We start from the raw sequence: 20,903 nt of genomic DNA on the forward strand, positions 1-20,903 counted from the left end.
ACTGTACGGAGATTGTACATTCTCCTTTTGACTGTGTGGGTTTTCTCTGGGTGCTCTGGGTTAATTCCACACTGCAGGTTTGTAGGTTAATTGGCTTTAGTAAAATCGTAAATTGTCCCTAGTGTGTAGGATTGTGGTAGTGTATGGGATAATCGCTGGTCGGCATGGACTTGGTGGGCTGAAGGGCCTCTTTCTGCGCTGTTTCTCTGTAAAGTCCAAATCAGTTTGCAGTACAAACCAAGAATAAAGGGGATGCAAATTGTTGAAGAATTCTTCATGCAGAAATTTAATTTCTTCCCAATTCTGCTCTTCTCTGACCTCCCCTCTACACTTGGAGTAATTTTAAAGTTGCTAATTTACCTATTAGCACATTTTTAGAATGTGGGCAAAGACCATAGCACCAACAAAGAAAACTGGTCACTTTATGCAAACTCCACCAAGAAGCCACAGAGAGTCGGGACTGAACCTGGGTTGCTGGAACGGTGTGACAGCAGCACTAACTGCTGCACTGTACTGTATATCAGCCGAGGGGCCAGTTCCCTCGATTTGCATCAGCTGCAGTTGATTCACAGCAAATCTGTTGTTAGGTAGGGTACTGGAAACTGTGAGTAACAGTGTTCTGAAAAATATAATATACTTTCTTTTAATTATTGCAATTTGTGTACAAAATTATGAGAAATAGAGCAGGACAATATACAGAGTCTTTTGCCCTGTAGGAGAATCGAGAACTAGAGGATATACGTTTATGGAGGGAAAGATTTAATAAGAACCTGAGGGGCAAGTTTCTTGCACAAAGGATGGTGGCTATACAGAACAAACTGCCAGGGAGTTGAGGCAGGTACTATCATAAAATTTAAGAGACTTTTGGACAGGCACATGGATAGAATAGGTTTAGAGCAATATAGGTCATGCGCAGAAAAGTGGAACTAGTGTAGATGGGGTATGTTGGGTTGGTGTGGGCAAGTTGGGTCGAAGAGTCTGTTAGACTCTATGACTATACATTATTAAATATGCATAGAATTATTCATATTGATTCCTGACTTTATCTGCAGGAAGGCTTGAGGCCTGGCGATACAACCAGCACATTCTGTGGGACGCCCAATTACATTGCACCAGAGATTCTGCGTGGCGAGGATTATGGTAATCTTGTTTGGATGCTTCTGGTGCAAACTCCAGCAGTTAAAAATTCATTTGAAAAATCCTAACTCCCAGCTGGAGGAGTAGTTTGTGGGTGAAAAAATGAAGTTCTATTATTAAAATGTTGACCTGGTGTCCACGGTTGAAAAGTATTTAGAAAACTAGTGTCACATTTTAATTAAAAATAGTCCATCATTATCCTTTGTGAATGGTTTATAATCAGGAATGCCCTCCCGAAAGCAGATTCTAACTTGGTAAGTCTTATTGGCACAGCTGGTAGTGTCGCAGCCTCAGTGCCAGAGACCCGGGTTCAATCCTGACCTCGGTTGCTGTCTATGAGGAATTGGAACATTCTTCCTGTGACCGTGTGGATTTTCTCTCATGCTCCGGTTTACTCCCACGTCCCAAAAAGACGTGCAGATTTGTGGATTAATTGGCCTCTGTAAAATTCCCGTTGTATGTAGGGAGTGGATACGTAAGTGGGAGAAACAGAATTGGTGTGAATGGATGATCAATGGTCGGTGGACTCAGTGAGCTGAAGGGCCTGTTTCCATGCTGTATCTTTAAGTCAATTCAATTTGATACTGGAAAAGGGAACAGTTGCAGAACTCTGGGGAATAACAGCAGGTAGACACATTTTACTGGGTCATTCATAGTAGTAGAATGAGCTCAATGCTCAGCACTCCTCCTGTGGTGTCTAATTCTATTTTGCACGTTGTGGCATGAGGAATTTAATAAGCATTTCCACTCCTGAAAATTAAAAACATGAATAGACTTGTACCAAACTAGTTCATCTTTTATTCAACCTTGAGGAAATTGGATGACTGATGAAGAACATAATTTTTATTCCACTTTAGTGTATTTGATCAAATTCATGTTGAAGATTATATCTTCAGGACTTTTGGGATTATGATATGACAGCTGCTTTAGATGATGTTCTGTGTAATGTTGGTTGATATCCTCACTGTTTATCAAGTTGTGGGTGTGTATTTGCAGTTGTCGCCCTTGGGTTTGTAATCTATTTAACATCAAGTGTAGTACAAACTGCCCACTAGTGGATTGATATTGTCTTGAGTCTTGTTCTTCTGCATATTTATAACACTAATTTTTTTGTTGATGCTGACATCATTGAGAAAATGTTTCACTCTTTTGGGAAGGTTAATATGTTCGATTCATTGTATGTTGTACAACATTTGATCCCACAGATGTATCAAGAAAAACATTCCTCTTAAAGTTTGAGATTGATTAATGTTCTGTAATTTGACAAAATTTAAAACCTTATTTTTGCACAGATAGTTTATTTATTAAAAAAAAAAATGTTTTCTTGGTGAAAGCTGGGGATGGAGGAAGGGAAAATGTAGTTTTGACCAAAGATGTTCACAATTGCACACCACTGAAATCTTAGAGGTTATATAGAGAGAAATCTGGTCCAAAACACCACAAAGTTGTACGGTATCTGTACCCATTGGGAAATAGCAAACAGCAGGTCCAATGAGTCACTGAGCCATTTGTTATCCATCTTGGCAGCCATGCAGAGTATAATGTTAGCAAAGAACTGGAAGCACTTTGATTGTCAGACTGTTCAGAAAACAGGAATGGTTGAGATGACTGATTAAAATCTGACAGACCAATTATTTTCTCAATATTACATCCTTTTACTACTTTAATGTTGATTTAAAAAAATAGCAACCTGTTTTATTTCCAGGTTTCAGCGTGGACTGGTGGGCACTGGGAGTGTTGATGTTCGAAATGATGGCTGGCCGATCGCCGTTTGATATTGTGGGGAGCTCGGATAATCCAGATCAGAACACGGAGGACTACCTCTTCCAAGGTGCAACACCTCGCCTTTCTCCTTCCTTTGTTATTTTTTATTTCACTTTTAGCAACAAGTGAATCTTCGGTCCAACAGAGGGTGCTGTTTTTAAACTACATTGAACCTTCTGCTTAATGCTCCCACAGGGGGCAACAAAGAGAAATTCTCTTCACTGCCAGTAAATGAGACGCAAAATTAATGTTCAAGGTTCATAAGGAAGAATTCATGCCTCCTTGAGCAGTCATTTTTTAAGATCTGATAAGCAATTTGTATTTCTTAACATGTATGACAGCCAGATTCATTGAAACTTGTGAAAGACAAGTTTTAAAAAAAAAGAAGCAAAATATGACGTTGAATGTGACAGTGTTTAACTGTAATAAAGTGAAATGGAAATTTGCAACACTTAAAGGAGCCATCTTAGACCTTCAAACTTGATGAGTTGCTTCCACTTCAGTTTTGTTCAAGGTGGCAGTTGAGGCCAGTGTGACAGCCACACTCATTCAGCGGCTAACAGGTCAAATGGGTGCACTCTTTCCTCTGTTTACACTGGGCATCTTTGTGCTCCCAACACATACACAAGGTTTTAGCTCTAGCCTGAATGTTCCTTCAACACTTTGAACAATCATGGGCTGTGGATTACTAGCGGTCGGTGATTGATTTATTGACAGATACGGTATGGAATCTGGCCCTTTGTCCCACCGAGTTCACGCTGTCCATCAATCACCCTTGCACACTCTTTCTATGTTATCCCAGCGTTTCATCCAGCCCCTTATACACTAGGTGCACGTCTTTGGGATGTGGGAGGAAATTGGAACACCCGGAGAAAACTCACACGGTCATAAGAAGAAGGTGCAAACGCCACACGTTCTGCACCCAAGGTCAGAATCGAACCCGGCTCTCCGGCTCAATGAAGCAGTAGCTCTACCACTGCGCCCTTGTGCTGCCGCCATTTAATGTATCATTTTTATTCAGGTACCTGAATCTGAAACTTTTCCTTTGGTAATATTTCCCTGTGGCAGAGTCTGGAATGGCACATCTGCTTTGGGAGTCCAAGTCCATATTTTCCAGGGTCTTTAGTTTTAGTTTAGTTGTTGATCACGTGTATTGAGTGAGGTACAGTGACAAGCTTTTTTGATGTGTGCTATTCAACCAGTGGAAAGACTATACATGTCCACAGTACACATATACAGGATAAAGGGAATAACGTTTAGTGCAAGGTAAAGTCAGATTAAAGATAGTCCGAGGGTCTTGCTAAGACCTTCTGTTGTTGGAGGATGATAGTGGAATGGGTCGGTGGAATGTTAAGAATGGCTTTAGAAAGCCTACATTTTTGTATGATTCTGTGAGTGATGAAATAGAGATTGGCATCCTAGCAAGCTAAAGCATTGCCTGCAAAAGGCAGCTTGATTACTCGTACGCTATGACAGCAAAACTTTGGACTTTCTGAAGAAGCGTTCACCTGAACCACAACAAGAAGTATCCAGACAGTGGTCCTGAAGAGTCTCCGTATGCCAGTCTTGGCAGCTGTGGCATTTATTTCTGAAAGAAATAGTGAAGGATTTAAATCTCACTTTAAAATGATTAAACCATTTTAGTTGACACTTGGTTGGGAAAGGACAGTGCTTCCCAAGCAACCATATTTCACATAAGATGTTAAACCCCATTAGGTGTATATTGAAAAAAAACCAATTGTCTTGTTGAAATAATTTCACAGGTTCTCTCCTTTCTGCACTGAACAATTTCATGTCATGACAGACGTCACGCAACATATGATCTAATCGTTATCTCAAAATTATTTTAATCACTGGCGACACAGTAGTGCAGCTGAGACTGTTGTCTCGAGAGTCAGAGACCCATGTTCGATCCTGACCTCGGGTGCTGTCTGTGTGGAGTTTGCACGTTTTCCCTGTTACCACGTGGGTTGGCACTGTTTTTCTCCCACATCCCAAAGACAAGGATTTGTCGGTTTATCTGCCTCTGTAAATTGCCTCCTAAAGTGTCCTTCATCCCAAGAAGAAAGCTCTTCCCCTTAAATGACAAAGTGCTGGGGTAACTCAGCGGGTCAGGCGGCATCTCTGGAGAAAGTGCACAGGTGACATTTTGGGTGGAGACCATCTTTCAGAAACAACACCTATCTACGTTTTTCGAGATGCTGCCTGACCCGATGAGTTACTCCAGCACTTTGTCTTTTTTGGTAAACCAGCAACTGCAATTCCTTGTGTCTGCAAGCCATTTGCCTTGCCTTTTAAAAAGAATGAAAAATTATTTTTAATTTTGTGGGTTCTGATAATGGAGCTAGTTCATCCTCTTGCATGTCTGCAAGTACCTTCCAGTGTGACTGTTGGAAAATGGCTCTCTTATTCATGGTTCCAGATAATAGAATGGCAGGAACCATTGAATCTATGATTACCTTTGTGACATTTTATTTAGCCCCACTGGTAATTTCCCATCACCATTAAATGAGAGAATTGTTCTTTAATGACTATAAAGAGATGCTTGAGATTAAAATGATTCACTTTTCTCCCACTGTAATAACCGTGCTTCAAATATAAGCCATGATCACCATTTACAATTACTCAAGAAACGCTGAGCGTTACATCAGCGTTTCTCTTAAAAGGCTGACACCAACCAGTTCCTGTGTGTTGCTGGTAAACTTGGGCAGTTTTTCAAGAAGGACAGGGTGGGGTTGGCTTTTGACTCCGAGACGGCAAGATAGCTTTCAAGAGACGTTTATTATCACATGCACCAATTGGTACAGTGAGATTTGACTTTCACATGCATAGCAAAGAATGTAAGATCAAACTGGGTTATAATGTGGTAGAAATGTTACCTGTGGTAGGAAGGAGCTGCAGATGCTTTTTTTGATACAAATACATCGATAGATGCTCCTGAACACATCATCAGTGATGTAACCTGGGGTCATTGGGTGTTTCGGGTCTTTCAACATCAGACACCCTCACCCAGGCGACCCAGCTGTGGTTGATCAGACCACGACGTGTTCAGGTGGCATTCGCTCCTCCCCATGGACCTCCTCTCCTGATCCAGAGCCATCTCGAGGCCTTCTCCGCTGCCTCTGTGGTGTTCTTGATGGCCCTTCTCCTTGCCACTCCGTTGATGCCCAGTGCACTCAAGGCTTTGTAGAGCGATTGCCCTGCAAAACCTCTGCAGCCAACCTCGATGGGCATACACCTTGCCTTCCAGCCCTGCTTGCGGCAGTCTATGACCAGTTCTTCATATTTGGCCATCTTCCTCTCGTGGGCCTCCTCCAGACGGCACTGCACTGTCAGTTCCAACAAGACGATGTTTTTGGTCGCCTCTGAGACCAGGAGGATATCTGGCCTCAGGGTGGTCGTAGCAATGTGCTGTGGGAACTTCAGCTGTTTCACCAGGTCTACGGAAAGCTGCCAGTCCTGCGCAGTCGCCAGGATGCCTGATGGATTCCTGGCTGCTGTGGTTCTTGGCAGCTGCACTCCGGCCTTCACGAAGGTGATCATCTGGGTGGCGGGGCGTTCTCGTCTGCAGCTGCTGATTCCCATGCTGATGGCTTCTGCAATGGGTTTGAGAACCTGGTCGTGACGCCATGTGTACCGGCCCTGCCCAAGAGCCTTTGGGCAACAGCTCAGGATGTGTTCCAACGTCCCCTTGCCTGAGTATTGCGGGCAATCTGGAGATTCCGCTTTGCCCCAGATGAAGAGGTTTTGGGTCAGACCCCTTCTTTGGACGAAAGTTGAGGGGTGGGGGGAGAGAATAAACAGAGAGCTTGAAAAGGCCCGAACAAATCGGAGCTGGCTACGGATGTTTTCAGCCTGAAGAAGGGTTCCAAATGTCACATATTCCTTTTTTCCAGAGATGCTGCCTGACCCACTGAGTTCCTCCATTTTGTGTCTATCTTAGGTTAAGTATGTTGCAGTACTGGATAATGGTGTCAATTATTCCACATTTCCATGTATTTTATGACCATCTGGCTCAATCCCTATTAATTTTCACTCCTCCAATCTCCTTCCTGGGGCCAAATCTACTCTAAATCAAGCGGTTCCTTTTTTCACCTAACTTTGTCTGTGGTTATCTCTTGCCTCAACAAGGAACTACATCTTGATTGCATTATCTCCATATTAACTCTACTATGTTGCTGCTATTTGGTGATGTCCAATTATGCTGACAGTTTTTAAAATAATAAGACAAAATAGCCGACAAGGATGGGTTGGGCTGAAGGGCCCATTCTCTGCTGTATGACTCTGACTCTACTGTAAATGTTTAGACTGAAAGAAATGAACTTTCAGTGGGACTGCACTGAGAGTTCTCAATCTTAAAATATGAACTCTGCTCTAAGTTCTGTAACTTGGGATATAGAGGCAAATAAAGCACTTTAGTTAAGTTTAGAGATACAACGTGGCCCATGACTTCAGCCCACAGAGCCTGTGCCGACCAGTGATCCCCGCATACTTGCACTATCCTACGCACAATAGGACCATTTACAATTTTACCAAAGCAAATTAACCTACAAACCTGTGCACCTTTGGAGTGTGGGAGGAAACCGGAGCACCCGGGGGAAACCCCACGCAGGTCACGGGAAAAACATACAAACTCCGTACAGACAGCACCCGTGGTCAGGATCGAACCCGGGTGTCTCCGGTGCTGTAAGGCAGCAACTCTACCACCCTGGTGAGGCCAAAAGTTCAAGCTTCACTATTTTGCTGTAAATTGGTGAATTAGTGTTATGCTCAACAAGTTAGAGATTAAGCTTTTACTTGATCACCATAATCAAATGATCGTAGTAAATAATTAATCAGAGTCTATCTTATTTATATCTTTTAGGATCTTAAATGGTGATCTCGAAAATAAACATGGGGTGTCTTTTTCAGGTTCTGATCATTCTTTAATGCTTGAAGATTCAGTACTATTGTGCTCTTTCATTACTGATCCATACTGTGAACATGCATTGATCAAATGCACTCTTCTTTATAGTTCAATTTACTGGAAATGTTCTTACTGGAATGAACAGTCAAGGAATATAATGTTGACCCTGTTATCTACATAGAGTATAAACTGACGTGTTAAACAAAGATTCTCAAACTAAGGTTTATTAGCACACTCGAGTCAATTAGTCTTTATTAGCACTCAAGTTACGTGGATATGCCCGTGTACAATTCATTTCCTATAACTCCACACTGTTATAACTTGTCACTTACTGCACTAAATCACAAGACTGATGGCCTGGATTTAAATATCACCCACGCATGGTGAACTGGCCAGGCTTTCTACAATGAGGGTTGTAATCTTGGGTTCCAAACTCCAGGTCTGTCTTATAATGATTGTTGGGGGGGTATCGCCTGATATCCCCTCCTTTACACTGTTTCTTCTGATCTTCCAGAAGGTTTGTTGATGTTCCCTTGCCGAGTACCGTCATGAATCTGAAAGTCATTCATTCATTGATCAGGTAAACAAGATGCACATTCCCTATTCCATTAATTTAGCGACATGGCCTGCCACTGATGTCGGCTTTATGGCTATCTGGTCCCACTTCCTCTTTTCACTAGGCTGGAGAGTTCATATAACGGGACCATACACATTGATGAATATATAGTTAGGATTGTTTGGTGACCAATACCACAAAGCATATATTGGAATATTATTATTTCTTGACACTGCTAATTCACACTTGTAACTTTGTGTATTTCAGTCATTTTGGAAAAACAGATACGTATTCCACGCTCCCTCTCTGTCAAAGCTGCAAGTGTATTAAAGGGATTTCTTAACAAGGTATTTAATTCTGACTGGTTTTATTTCCCATTTTATAGTAGATCCTTCCAGAAACATAAAACAATGACAACTTGCAAATACCATTTTATTCATTACATATCTTTTTATTGAAAAAATATATTGAACCACTGTGTGGTGATGGTAGTGCCCAAGGACTGAAAATGGCAAATGTTGTAGCCATGTTTTTGAAAGTATGTGATGATAAACCCAGTAACAACCAATTTCTCCAGTCTCCCTCCCCCCTCACTTCCCTGTGCCCCACCTGGATTTGCTCGCACACGCACACGCACACACACACACACACACACATATTTTCCTTCCTTCCTGACTTCACAATTAGCCCCTCTTCTATCCTTATCTCACTTTCAACTCTGATCTTTGACCAGCTGTATCCACCTATAATCTGCCAGACTTTGGCCTACCGTCAACCCAAAATACTGCTGTTCATTTCCCTCCACAGATGCTGCTTGACCCTCTGAGTTCCTTCAGCACTTTGTGTTTTACATCAGCCAGTTTATCTTAGGTGGGGTAATTGTTAAAACTGGTAATTAGGAGGAAAATTAGCCATCACATGGACATAAGGCTTGATTAGAGAGAGCTAGATCTTTTTTTTGAAAGCAAATACTTTCTCGGTTTAGGTGGGTTTGTGAAGTTGGTATTTGTTGATTACATTCAACCTGGGGATAGGCTTCTCACTCGATTCCTGGAAAGGCCAGTGTTCTCCATTACTTAAGCAGCTGCTTAAATTCTAATTACTGTTTGCTTTCATTGATCCTCCACTGTAGTCTTACCGAATTTTGCTTTATTCCAGGATCCAGCAGAGCGACTTGGATGTCACCCGCAGACGGGATTCGCTGATATCCAGGGGAATCCTTTCTTCCGCAACGTAGACTGGGACTTGGTGAGTTTGGAAGGAATTCTCTTCAAAATGATGTGCTAGATGGTGCAACCAAATTATCACATTTCCTTATTTATTTTTGGTACTTGTATTCACTGTAGAATGGTCATGGCGTGGTGAATGGAAGCTGTTTGGCCCATCATGTACAGGTTGGGTCTCTACCAGAGAGGGTCTCCAGTTCCACCCACCAACCTTTTCTCTTTACTTTAGACTTTGGAGATACAGCGTGGAAACAGGCCCTTTAGCCCACCGAGTCCATGCCGACCTGCAATCACCCTATACGCTAACACTAACCTTTTCACTCGGGACAATTAGGATAAATCAGGGTAGCCTGCCTCAGCTAACAATTAAATCATTGGGGTACAGGATGGGAATACATCTTGGATCCTTTTAGGCTTGCCACGACACTGCTGTACTGATAGAAAGCAAGGAGTGCTGGTAAAGGGAAGGAAGATCCATCTTCTATTTCTCTTAGGTTAGATATTCTGATACATGAAATGGCTGCAGCCTAACTTTCAGCCAAATCTCGCGCATGTCCCGCGTCAACGTCCTCTGGACAGTGTTACCAATCTACATGCCTGCACCGTGACATTCCTGGCTGGCAGGTATGCTGGTGTGCATGCACGTACGATGGCGACATGCATGGGCGTAAACTGCCGACGCACATACGCAGAGGTTAACTGTTCGGGATGGTTCAAAACCCATAAGTAAAAGTCAGTAGGTCTGACTCTTATGCACCAAAGCGATGTATGAAAAGCAGAAGTTCTGATCTCTGAGTGTGTTAAGATCTTTTCCAAGGCCTTGTCAGCGAGAGTTTGAAAGCATTTTAAAGAACAAAGCATCTGAATTAGCCCATGAGGAAGTTCACACACAACTCTTCAGTGGAGAAGGGAAGTGAGTTTTTCAGTCGGCTGACATATGAGGGAACACTGCACTGTAACCAGTGCATTTGTATAATTCCGCAATTATGCTTTATAATAATGTGCCTGTTGCTGAGTGTGCCAACCTGCAGAATAATCCCCTAAATCTCTGCTGATCCAACTCTGCTGAAGCTGAGGAACTAGATTCTGCAGCAGTGTTACTATTTCCACCGAAAATGTTAGGGGATTTTTTTTTAACCATGTAACAAAGTTTGTGATCATCTTTATTTGTCTAGTTCAGGGGCTTCTAAACTTTTCAGCATGAGGGCCACATTATATATTTGGCACATTTTTGCGGGCCGTAGGAAAAAATAAATGTCTCACACACACACGCACACACTCGCACACTGGCGCGCGCACACACTGAGGCGCGCGCACACACACACACACACACACACACACACACACACACACACACACACACACACACACACACACACACACACACACACACACAAATACATAGACCCGCACACCCACACACACAAACACAGACTCACATACACACAGACAGACACAAATGTACACACACACACACACGCGCGCACACACACGCTCCCTCACACTCTATCTTTATCTCCCTCTTTCCTTTCTCACACACACGCACTGTGATCACCCCTCAGGCATATTAACAAAGACCCATGCACGCATAATGCTCACCCATCGGGCACATACACACACACAGAGCCGGCTACCAATCCGCCAATCTACACAGGGCTGGCGAGAAAGAGAGAGAGAGATGGGGAGGAGAGAGAGAGGGGGAGGAGAGAGAGTGAGAAGGGAGAGAGAGCGAGAGAGGGGGGAGAGTGAAAGGGGAGAAAGGAGGGGAGGGCGAAAGGGGAGAGAGGAGGGGAGGGCAGGGGAGGATTCCTCTGGCCGCGACGGCATGCGTTGACGGAGACCCGGTCTAAGGGTCCAGGTCAGTGTGGCGCACTGGAACGAGAGATGTTCATGGGTCACCCTCAGGGAGGAACCCTGCTGTAACTAGCTTCCCCCCCCGTCCACCCCCTCGCTCCCCACCCCATGCTACCACCCCACACAACTTGCCATTGCAACACAGGAGCAATGGCATGGTGGTGCAGCAGTAGAGTTGCTGCCTTACAGCGCCAGAGACCCGGGTTCCATCCTGACTACGGATGCTGTCTGTACGGAGTTTGTACCTGCGTGGGTTTTCTCTGGGTGCTCTCGTTTCCTCCCACACTCCACGTTTGCAGGTTAATTGAATTTGTCCTGAGTGTGTAGGATAGTGCTAGTGCGTACGGGCATTGCTTCGATGTTCCAAAGAGCCTGTTTCCACGATGTATCTCTAAAGCTGCGTTACCACCGAACCCGCTAAATAGCCCGCCGCACGGAACGTGTTAATACCTTTCTGCTGGCCGGATAAAATCTTGTGGCGGGCCGGGTGTGGCCCGCGGGCTATAGTTTGGAGACCCCTGGTCTAGTTTATCACATGTACCAAGATACAGTGAAAAGTTTTTTTGTCGTATGCTATTAGTGGGCGGCATGGTGATGTAATGATAAAGCTGCTGCCTTCCAGAGCCAGAGACCCAGGTTCGATCCTGACTATGGGTGCTGTCCTTACGGAGTATGCGCTTTCTTGGTGGGCCCATGTGGGTTTCTCCAGGTGCTTTCGTTTCTACCCACATTCCAAAGACGTGCAGATTTGTAGGTTAATTGGTTTTGTTAAAAATTGTGAAAGTTTTGTGTGTGTAGGATAGTGCTAGTGTACGAGGATTGCTGGTCTGCACAGACTCGGTGGGCCAAAGGGCCTGTTTCCACACTGCATCTCTTAACTAAACTATTCAGTCAGTGGGAAGACCATACATGATTACAATCAAGTCGTCCTCAGTGTACAAACATAGGATAAAGGGAATAATGTTTAGTGCAACAAAGTCCAGTAAAGTCTAATTAAACATAGTCGGAAGATCTCCAACCAGGTTGAAGGTGGGTCAGGACCGCTCTCTAGTTGATGATGGGATGGTCCAGTTGCCTGATAACAACTGGGAATAAAGTGTCCCTGATTCTGGAGGAATGCATTTTCACATTTCTGTACCTCTTGCCTGAAGGGAGAGGGGAAAATACACTTCATTTAATGTCTGTGTAGTTCTGTGGAAACAATGAATGCCGACCATAGAAATTTATGGACCAGAAGGCAATTCGTGTAATTGGAAATGGAGCCCTCTAGGCTATAGTATTTTCCAGCTTTTGGACTACAGCTCTTCAAACGGTCAATCAAGCATGTAGGTTTCTATTTCCATCATCCTATTAAATGGTAAGTTACAGTCTCCTGCTACTGTTGGGAGTTTAAAAGCTTTCCTCGTTCCCCAATAAACCTTCTGCCAATTAACTTAATTTTTGGCTCGTGTGAAGTGACGACAAAAATGTCGGTTTTTATTTGTCTTCACAAAGTCTCATGTTGACACTCCATTAAATTTCACCCCAATCACCTTCCTGAAGAATGCAGCATCATTCTAGTGCATGAAGAATAGAACGCTGAAAAATCTGTGTCAGGCAGCATCTGTGGAGGAAAAGGTGCAAGTCAAGGTTTTGAGTTAAGTGTATCTGGACTGAGAGGGGATGGGGAAGATGGCTGGTGTATAGCGGGGGAGAGTGAGGCGAGGCAGAGGCTGATAGGTTCCATCTATCACCTTCCAGTTATTTCCATCCTCCTCACACTGTTTCCTCTGCCCATCAACCCCTACCTGCCTCTCTCACTCCCCTTCGCACTGCTACATAACTACAATCGTTCCTCCGTCCTGGTGCATTGTCTTGATTCAAAACGTCACCTTGCACCTTTTGCCCTCTCAGATGCTGCTTGACTTGCTGAATTCTTCCAGAGTTCTGTTTTATGTTCTGCGTTCCACAATTTGCCATCCTTTTTGACATTGATCAAACAAGTTTAAGGGAACCTCCCCTAAAGGTGTGGAATATTGGACATTCTCGGCCCGGGCACCAGGGAAGTGCAGCACCATCCTGGCTTCTCATCTGTCTATTCCTCCCTCATTATTGAGTCACTCGCCACCTTTGCCCTTGAATTTTGCTCTTCTCCCTTGTGCACCTGAGCCCCAAACAGTGCCGACAACATATCCCCAGAAGTATATTGAAGTAAACCACCACCTATCTCCCCCACATTCCCCCCCCCCACCCACACAATTATGCCCCACCTGCGACCCACACTTATTTCGCTTCCATGCTACTCTCCCACCCTCTCCTGCAACTTTTTTCACTCTGGCTTCACAATCCGCAACTCTTTAATCCTGTCTTACACCTTCTGCTCTTATCTCTGGCCTTTGCTCCAATCGGCTGGCTATCAAGAACTCCCCTCGCCTGTGTTCATCGTCGCTGACCCATGTTCTCCAGAGATACTGCCTGGTCCATTCAGTTACTCCAGCTTTCCAGCATTTTGTGTTCTTTTTGACCATTTACACCCACTCCCTGCTGTTTTCCAACACAGTTGTTTCACAGAGCAATACTACTGCGATCAGACTGAATGTGGCCGCATAATTGACCGAGAAAGCAATTTAATTGAGCAGAGAATGAAACCGTTTTTTTAATTCTGCTAATCTAGATGGAACAGAGACAGATCATCCCACCTTTCAAGCCACATATTTCTGGTGAATTTGGACTTGACAACTTTGACTCCCAGTTCACCAATGAACCTGTTCAGCTAACTCCAGACGATGAGTAAGTAACATAGTCATTTGTTCTCTATAAGAATCAAATTGTTTAATTGATTGAAAGATACAGCATGGTAACGGGATTCTTCAGCTCACCGAGCCCACGCCAATCATCGATCACTCGTTCTATGTAGAAACGGGGAACTACAGATGCTGGTTCACCAAGGAAAGACACAAAATGCTGGACCATTTCAGCAGGTCGGTCAGCATCCTGGAGAACATGGTAGATGACGTTTTGGATGCTGCCTGACCCACTAACCACTTCAGCATTTTGTGTCTTCCCAAACTAGTTCTATGTTATCCCACTTTCTCATCTACTCCATAAACACTGGGGCAATTTTACAGAGGCTAATTAATCTACAAACCTGCTCGTCTTTACTATGTGGGAGAGAACCAGGAAGAAACCCACGTGGACACGGAGAACGTGCAAACTCCACACAGAGATGGCACCCAACGCCAGGATTAATCCTGGCTCCCCAGTGCTGTGAGAGAACGGCTCCACTGAGCTGCCCCAAGACGTTGCTCATCTTAGATTGGTGAGCAATGAATTAAATTCTGCCCCTACCCTAAACTATGAACATTTTGGCCAGCTAAAGTTGTTATACCTTCATCAAGATACATTATTTGTGCCTTTAGTACTTCCATTGGCCTTGGTTTGTATTCTAATTAGAAATATGTCGCAAAGGAAGTGAAGAAGTTTCAATTATATTTTGAACAGCTGTTGCACTGGCAGCCTCTCAAATGGCACATAGAACAGGAACATTCGTATAGTTTTTCAACTAGATTTGTTCGAAAAAATATTTAAGTAACTTTAACATGAGCTTTAGCAGTCATTCAGTTTAAATGAGGCTTCTGACCCAAAACGTTGCTTATTCCTTTTCTCCAGAGATGCTGTTGACCCTCTGAGTTACTCCAGCATTTTTTGTCTATTTGCAGTAGCAAATCCAATCCACATTTTCAATGTGGATTGGATTAATTCAAAGTTCAGTGAGTGTTGCTTGGTTAAAACCTTTGTGTCAGGAAGAAGCCCTTTGGCTCAATGATGCAAATATTGTTCCTTCTCAGAGATAACCTGTCAGTTCAATATCTTGCCGATTCCCAGTAGCTATTCATGTATAGTCTTTTCTCTGACTGGATAGTACACAAAAGCTTTTCACTGTACCTCTGTACAGTGGGTGGCAAAGTGGAGTTGCTGCCTTATAGCGTCCAAGATTCGGGTTCGATCCTGACTGCTGGTGCTGTCCATATGGAGTTTGTACGTTCCCCTCATGACCGGTCGATTTCTGTCAAAAAGCAAACCCTGCCCCAGTAGCATTTTTGGTCATGTGGGTAATCATTTTTATTTCAAGGCGAGAAGAAAATGTCACTTGAAGCAAACCACAAAGACTGGTGGAACTCGGTGGGCCAGGTAGATGGATAGACAAAGGCTGGAGATGAAAAGGGTGACAAACAGACTAAAGAGACAAAAGGTCGCAGCTAATGCGAGAAGGGGTTTGAAAGAGCAGTGAATTGTAAAGCCAGAGAGAGGGATATAGGTGGAAGGGAGCGGTGAAAAGTTTGGGGGGGGGGGGGGATAGTTTGAGAATGGGTGCGCACTGGGTTCGGGAAAGAATTGGGGTGGGGGGGGGGGGAGGAGGGGTGGGAGAAAATGAATAGGATAGGAGAAATTGGAGCCTTTTAGGGTGGGGTGCACCATAGCTTTTCATCATCATCTCCCTTTGCTGGTGTCAGACTGTCCCAGTTGTATTTTTCATCTTTTACCTCATTCTCCCTGACATCTCTCCCTGCTGCAGCCAGTCTGATTAACATACAGACAGATGGCCTGCTGCCAGATAATCTGCTAATTCTTCACAGCAGTTTCTTGCAAGCTGATGCTGCAGTTGTCCATAAAAGGTTGCAATGCAGAGAAAATGGTTTCTTGGCAGATCTGAGTGGTAACAGATTTGCTGTAATCATGATCTTTCTTTAACCCCCAGAAGTGATGATTAAAATAAACTACCTGATGTACAGGAAGAAAAAAAATTGTGTCCACAGCCTAGACTGGCACAATATGGATTATGTGCAAGATAAACACAAAGTGCTGGAGTAACACTGGGGCAGGCAGCATCTCTGGAGAATATGGATAGGTGACATTTGGGGTTTGGACCTTTCTTCAGACACTGAAGTCTTTAATATGACGAAGGCTCCTGACCCAAAAACGTCACCTATGCATTTTCTCCCGAGGTGCTGTCTGTCCCCTGAGCTACTCCCAACATTTTGTGTCTTTCTTTGGTATAAACCAGCATCTGCAGTTCCTTTTTTATTATGAATTATGTGCAGACAGATAAGGCATTATGTACGGCACAGACATTGTGGGCCAAAGGGCCTGTTCCTGTGCTGTACTCTTCTGTGACGGAAAACATTTTATTCCCAGTAGTACATGAGCACTAAATTAATGACATGACCCTCGTAGCTCATTATAGCAATTTGTCACGGCCCTGGGTTCTGATCTTCCTTCTGTTTCCGTAGGGACGCTGTAAAGAAGATCGACCAGTCAGAATTTGAAGGCTTCGAATACATCAACCCGCTCCTGATGTCGGCTGAAGAATGTGTCTGAGTGGCTGACGTCCGCACGCTCTTGGACCTGTGCCTCCAACCCTTGCATGTGGAAGAGTTGAAAACAACAAATGCCTTGCTTCAATCGCCAAAGCCTTTCCACTCTGCAGCTGACCGTCTGAGAATGCTCAACCCAATTCTTGCCCTAAAAAAAGGGGGGATGAGTGCCTATAATTATTTCACCCTGCATAACCGTAAGATGCAGCTTAACTTTCCGAGAACTTGCCCTCTGCAGTTGAGAGACAACCTCTCTTCCCCCCCCCCCGCCCCCAAATAAGTCCTATTGACACTAAATAGGTGGATAGTTTTACGTGTGAAGAGCAAGTGCTGTCTTAACTTACCTAAGAATGATAGGGTTTTTTAAATCATGGAGAGAGGTTTGGGTGGAAAGTTGACTATCCTCATGGTGTTACAGTAAACCTTGTGTCCGTGATCTGAAGGCATTGCTTGCTTTCCTCCTTCCCCCCCCCCCCCCCCCCAACATCTCCATCAGCCTGCTGCTGGTGGTATTGCTCAGGGAGATGGCAGCTGTGGCTATGGCTAAAACGCTCCTGCAGGTTCAACATTGCTCTTATTTGCTGAAAAAATGCGTCTGAAGTTGGGATGAGTATAGCAGTTCGAGCATCTTGTACCTACTGGCTTGATGCCAGCAAGGAAATGTACAGAAATACATTTGTCGAATAGCTTACAGCATTTATTTAGTTAATTGTTAGGTTATAAATTATCATGTTTTTTGGGGGGGAACCACATAAATGTAAACCATAAAAGAAAAGTGCACAAATATACTGTGACTCTACGTGTCTGCACAGCTGTGAAATATGTCTTTTTTTATTTTTACAAATATACAAGGATAAAATTGTAATTCTACACCATAGTGCATCGATTGAGATTGTCAATCCTGCCACTTTGAAACCAAGTCTCTGGGATTATGAGCTGGTTAACAGACAATTGGGGTTTGGGGATTGCTTTATTATACTGAAGTGGCTAAAATGGCCCGTCATTCATTGTAGTATCTTGAGCTGATATCTCGAACACCACACATCTTTTTTAGGAGCTGTTACTGTCATGTTTAATTGCCCAAAAAACAAACGTACGTGTTCTCATCCACTGGATGGAGACTTAAATCTACATTTAAATATTATTCACGCACAGTTGACATTGTATACATTTGAATTTTTGCCTTCTCTTGCCTCATTAAAGTCAAATTTAGCTTCGTCCAATAAACAAGGCATGTTTCCTGAGCAAAGATTCTGATAACTAGCAACTTTATTTGACCATTCCCCATCTTTCAGATTTAACTTCTGTTTGTGCAAAATGAAAGTTTCCTATCTCATAAGAAAGCTGTTACATTTGATAAATTGCTATTAATATATTGAAGATGCATCCTGTTACATTTTCTGAGCTTTATTCCACTACTCTGCAGTTAATTGAACAGATTTAGTATAGTTGTGGTGCTGCAGAAAACTTGCATTTTCATTTATCTAACAATATTTTAATTCTTTCTGTGGTGCGTCTGGTTTTGATTTTGTTTTTCAAAAAATCGTGATAAATTTGTAAAAGAAATTATACATCTGTTCCTCTTCTACAGATTTGCAGTATTTGTTAAATTATACGGTGGTGTTGACTTCTGTTTTGTCTTCAGTTTGCAAGGGTTACATTCAATATTTTTTGTTAATTGGTGGCACTCCTTCTGAAAGAGGACACCCCTCAAAAGCATTTAAAATGGCGGTCCATTGCCTCCCCATGTCTCTTGTTAATCTGCTTTGAAACCTGCTTTTAGTCTGGCTAGAATGACATGTTGGAATACAGACCATTCCCGACATAGAAAAAATGATTTATCGTGAAGACAAGAGACTGCGGATGCTGCCACCTGGAGCAAAATACAAACTGCTCGAAGGACTTTGGGTCAGACAGCATCACGGTGGTGCAGCGGTAGAGCTGCTGCCTTACAGCATCAAAGACCCGGATTCGATCCTGACCATGGGTGCTGTTTGTACAGAGTTTGTACGTTCTCCCTGTAACTGCGTGGGTTTTTACCAGGTGCTCCAGCTTCCTCCCACACTCCAAAGGCATACAGGTTTGTGGGTTCATCGGCTTCAGTAAAATTATAAATTGTCCCTAGTGTGTAGGATAGTGTTAGCGTACGGGGTGATCGCTGGTCGGCATGGACTCAGTGTGCCGAAGGGCCCAACCCGAAACGGCAACTGTCTATTTCCATGTTCAGATGATGCCTGACCCATTGATGTCCTCTTGCAATTTGTTCTTTGCAGCTGATTTATAGTGATGAACCAAAGTTACTTTCTGTTTCTTGAGATTCAGGAAATGTGAATAACATTTTGGGAAATGTGTTCCATTATTCCATCCTTTTGTCTGTTAACATGAAACAAAAACTGTCCCATTACAGCTAATGAAACATGTTAGGATTTTGGGATTTCATTTTGTATTTTCCTTTCTTTTATAATAAACTGGATTTGTTTTTGATGGCAGTAAAGATCTGTGATAATTAATGTAAAAAACTGCTTTTAATGCGCAGTTCTCCAATCCAGGCATTTCATCGGTGCAAATGGCCAACTTTCCAGATTGTTACTCTTCAGCAAGCCACAGAGCCTCTTATAACTGCTGTTTAGTGATCTCCACCCTTTGTGGGTGCCGTGGTAACACTCACAGTATTTTCTGTTTATTGCAGAAGTTGTCTGGCATTAGGACTTGCACTGTTGTTGAACTTCCTGTTGTCAAACCAAGTGTCTAACAAAGTATGGTGTTGCTGTGCAAGATGAGAATTTTTGGATTCCTTAACTCTCCTTTTGGATTCCTTAACTCTTTCCCCAGCCTGTTGCTCAAGATACCAATGTGTACTTTAGTCTCCTGTGGCAGAATAGGGTGGCACAGTGGTGCAGCCGTAGAATTGCTGCCTTATATTGCCAGAGGCCCGACTTAGAACCATACTATGGGTGCTGTCTGTACATTCTCCCTGTGACCGAGTGGGTTTTCTGCGGATGCTCTGGTTTCCATCCACACTCCAGAGACATACAGGTTTGTAGTTTAATTGGCCTTGGTAAAGCTTGTCTCTAGTGTGCAGGATAGTGCTACTGTACAGGGTGATCGCTGGTCGGCACATACTCAGTGAGCCGAAGGGCATGTTTCGGTCCTGTATCTATAAAGTAAAGGATGTGATGTGTGTTGGAGGCCTGTCATTGCCAAGACGTAAGCAAGCTCTCTTGTATGAATTTGGCCTGGTCACTCGAATGCTTATTTCCTCAGGATGCTTAAAACTCATCATCCTGTCTGAATTAATTGACCTTTCAGTAACGTTCATTGCCAAGGGAGTGCACATTTAATTCTTGGACTCCATTTCTTAAAAAAATACCAGCTACCTGGGCACCAGGAAGGGGGTGAGACTTGACCACGGGTCAGAACAATAAGACCCAGAAGCTGCCGAACAGGTTTGCAGGAGAATTCCTAAGTAATAATTTAATTGTGTACACGTGTCAAAAGTAAAAGTGAGTTTGGTTGTTAAAAAATTCAATAATCTTGAAAACTTCAAAAACAATTGTTAGTAAAACAAAATAGTGTAGGGTTTAAAATGGTATATAGACATTAAAATATTTAACTTTTCCCTGTATTGTCCTTGCCTTTCCCCTTAGAAGATTGTGTTGAGGTGGAAATTTGGTCTTGTAGAATATTTGATGAAAATATTGAATCTGGTTGATATTTTCACATAGTGTTGCCGCTATTCCCTGCATTTAGAAATGGGGAACTTTGTGACACTGCAGGTTATTCTATGTGTTTGATAACCACATGACATCAGTTCTATTCAACAGGGCAAATATCCCTTTCACTAACTGGCTTGAGCAGTGACCTTAGAAGAAAATTAACCTCTAATTGGGGGGAAATGCCTTTATAGTCAAAAGCACAGCACGACAATACAAATTTTCAGCGCCAATGCTCCTGTTACATTAGGAAGATGAGTTTTATTTTATTGCGAGTTGTTAAAGGTCGAACAAGGATATAAAGTGCTGGAGTAACTCAGCAGGGCAAGCAGCATCTCTGGAAAACGTGGATTGGTGATGATTGGGTTGAGACCCTTCTTCAAACCAGTCTGA

The 20,903-nt window shown here is 43.3% G+C and overlaps 1 protein-coding gene across 1 annotated transcript in view; it reads left to right on the forward strand.

The window, feature by feature from the left end:
* The window catches only part of prkci (protein kinase C iota), a 70,716-nt gene extending 51,430 nt beyond the window's left edge, over positions 1-19,286 (forward strand). The window contains exons 14-19 of the mRNA XM_033031788.1: positions 1,053-1,140; positions 2,843-2,968; positions 8,631-8,710; positions 9,522-9,611; positions 14,097-14,212; positions 16,714-19,286. Coding sequence (XP_032887679.1) covers positions 1,053-1,140; positions 2,843-2,968; positions 8,631-8,710; positions 9,522-9,611; positions 14,097-14,212; positions 16,714-16,801 — 588 coding nt within the window. The 3' untranslated portion in view covers positions 16,802-19,286. The remainder of the gene's footprint in view (positions 1-1,052; positions 1,141-2,842; positions 2,969-8,630; positions 8,711-9,521; positions 9,612-14,096; positions 14,213-16,713) is intronic.
* Positions 19,287-20,903: the final 1,617 nt, after the last annotated feature.

This window comes from Amblyraja radiata, chromosome 13 (assembly GCF_010909765.2).
Source record: "Amblyraja radiata isolate CabotCenter1 chromosome 13, sAmbRad1.1.pri, whole genome shotgun sequence".
NCBI lineage: Eukaryota > Metazoa > Chordata > Chondrichthyes > Rajiformes > Rajidae > Amblyraja > Amblyraja radiata.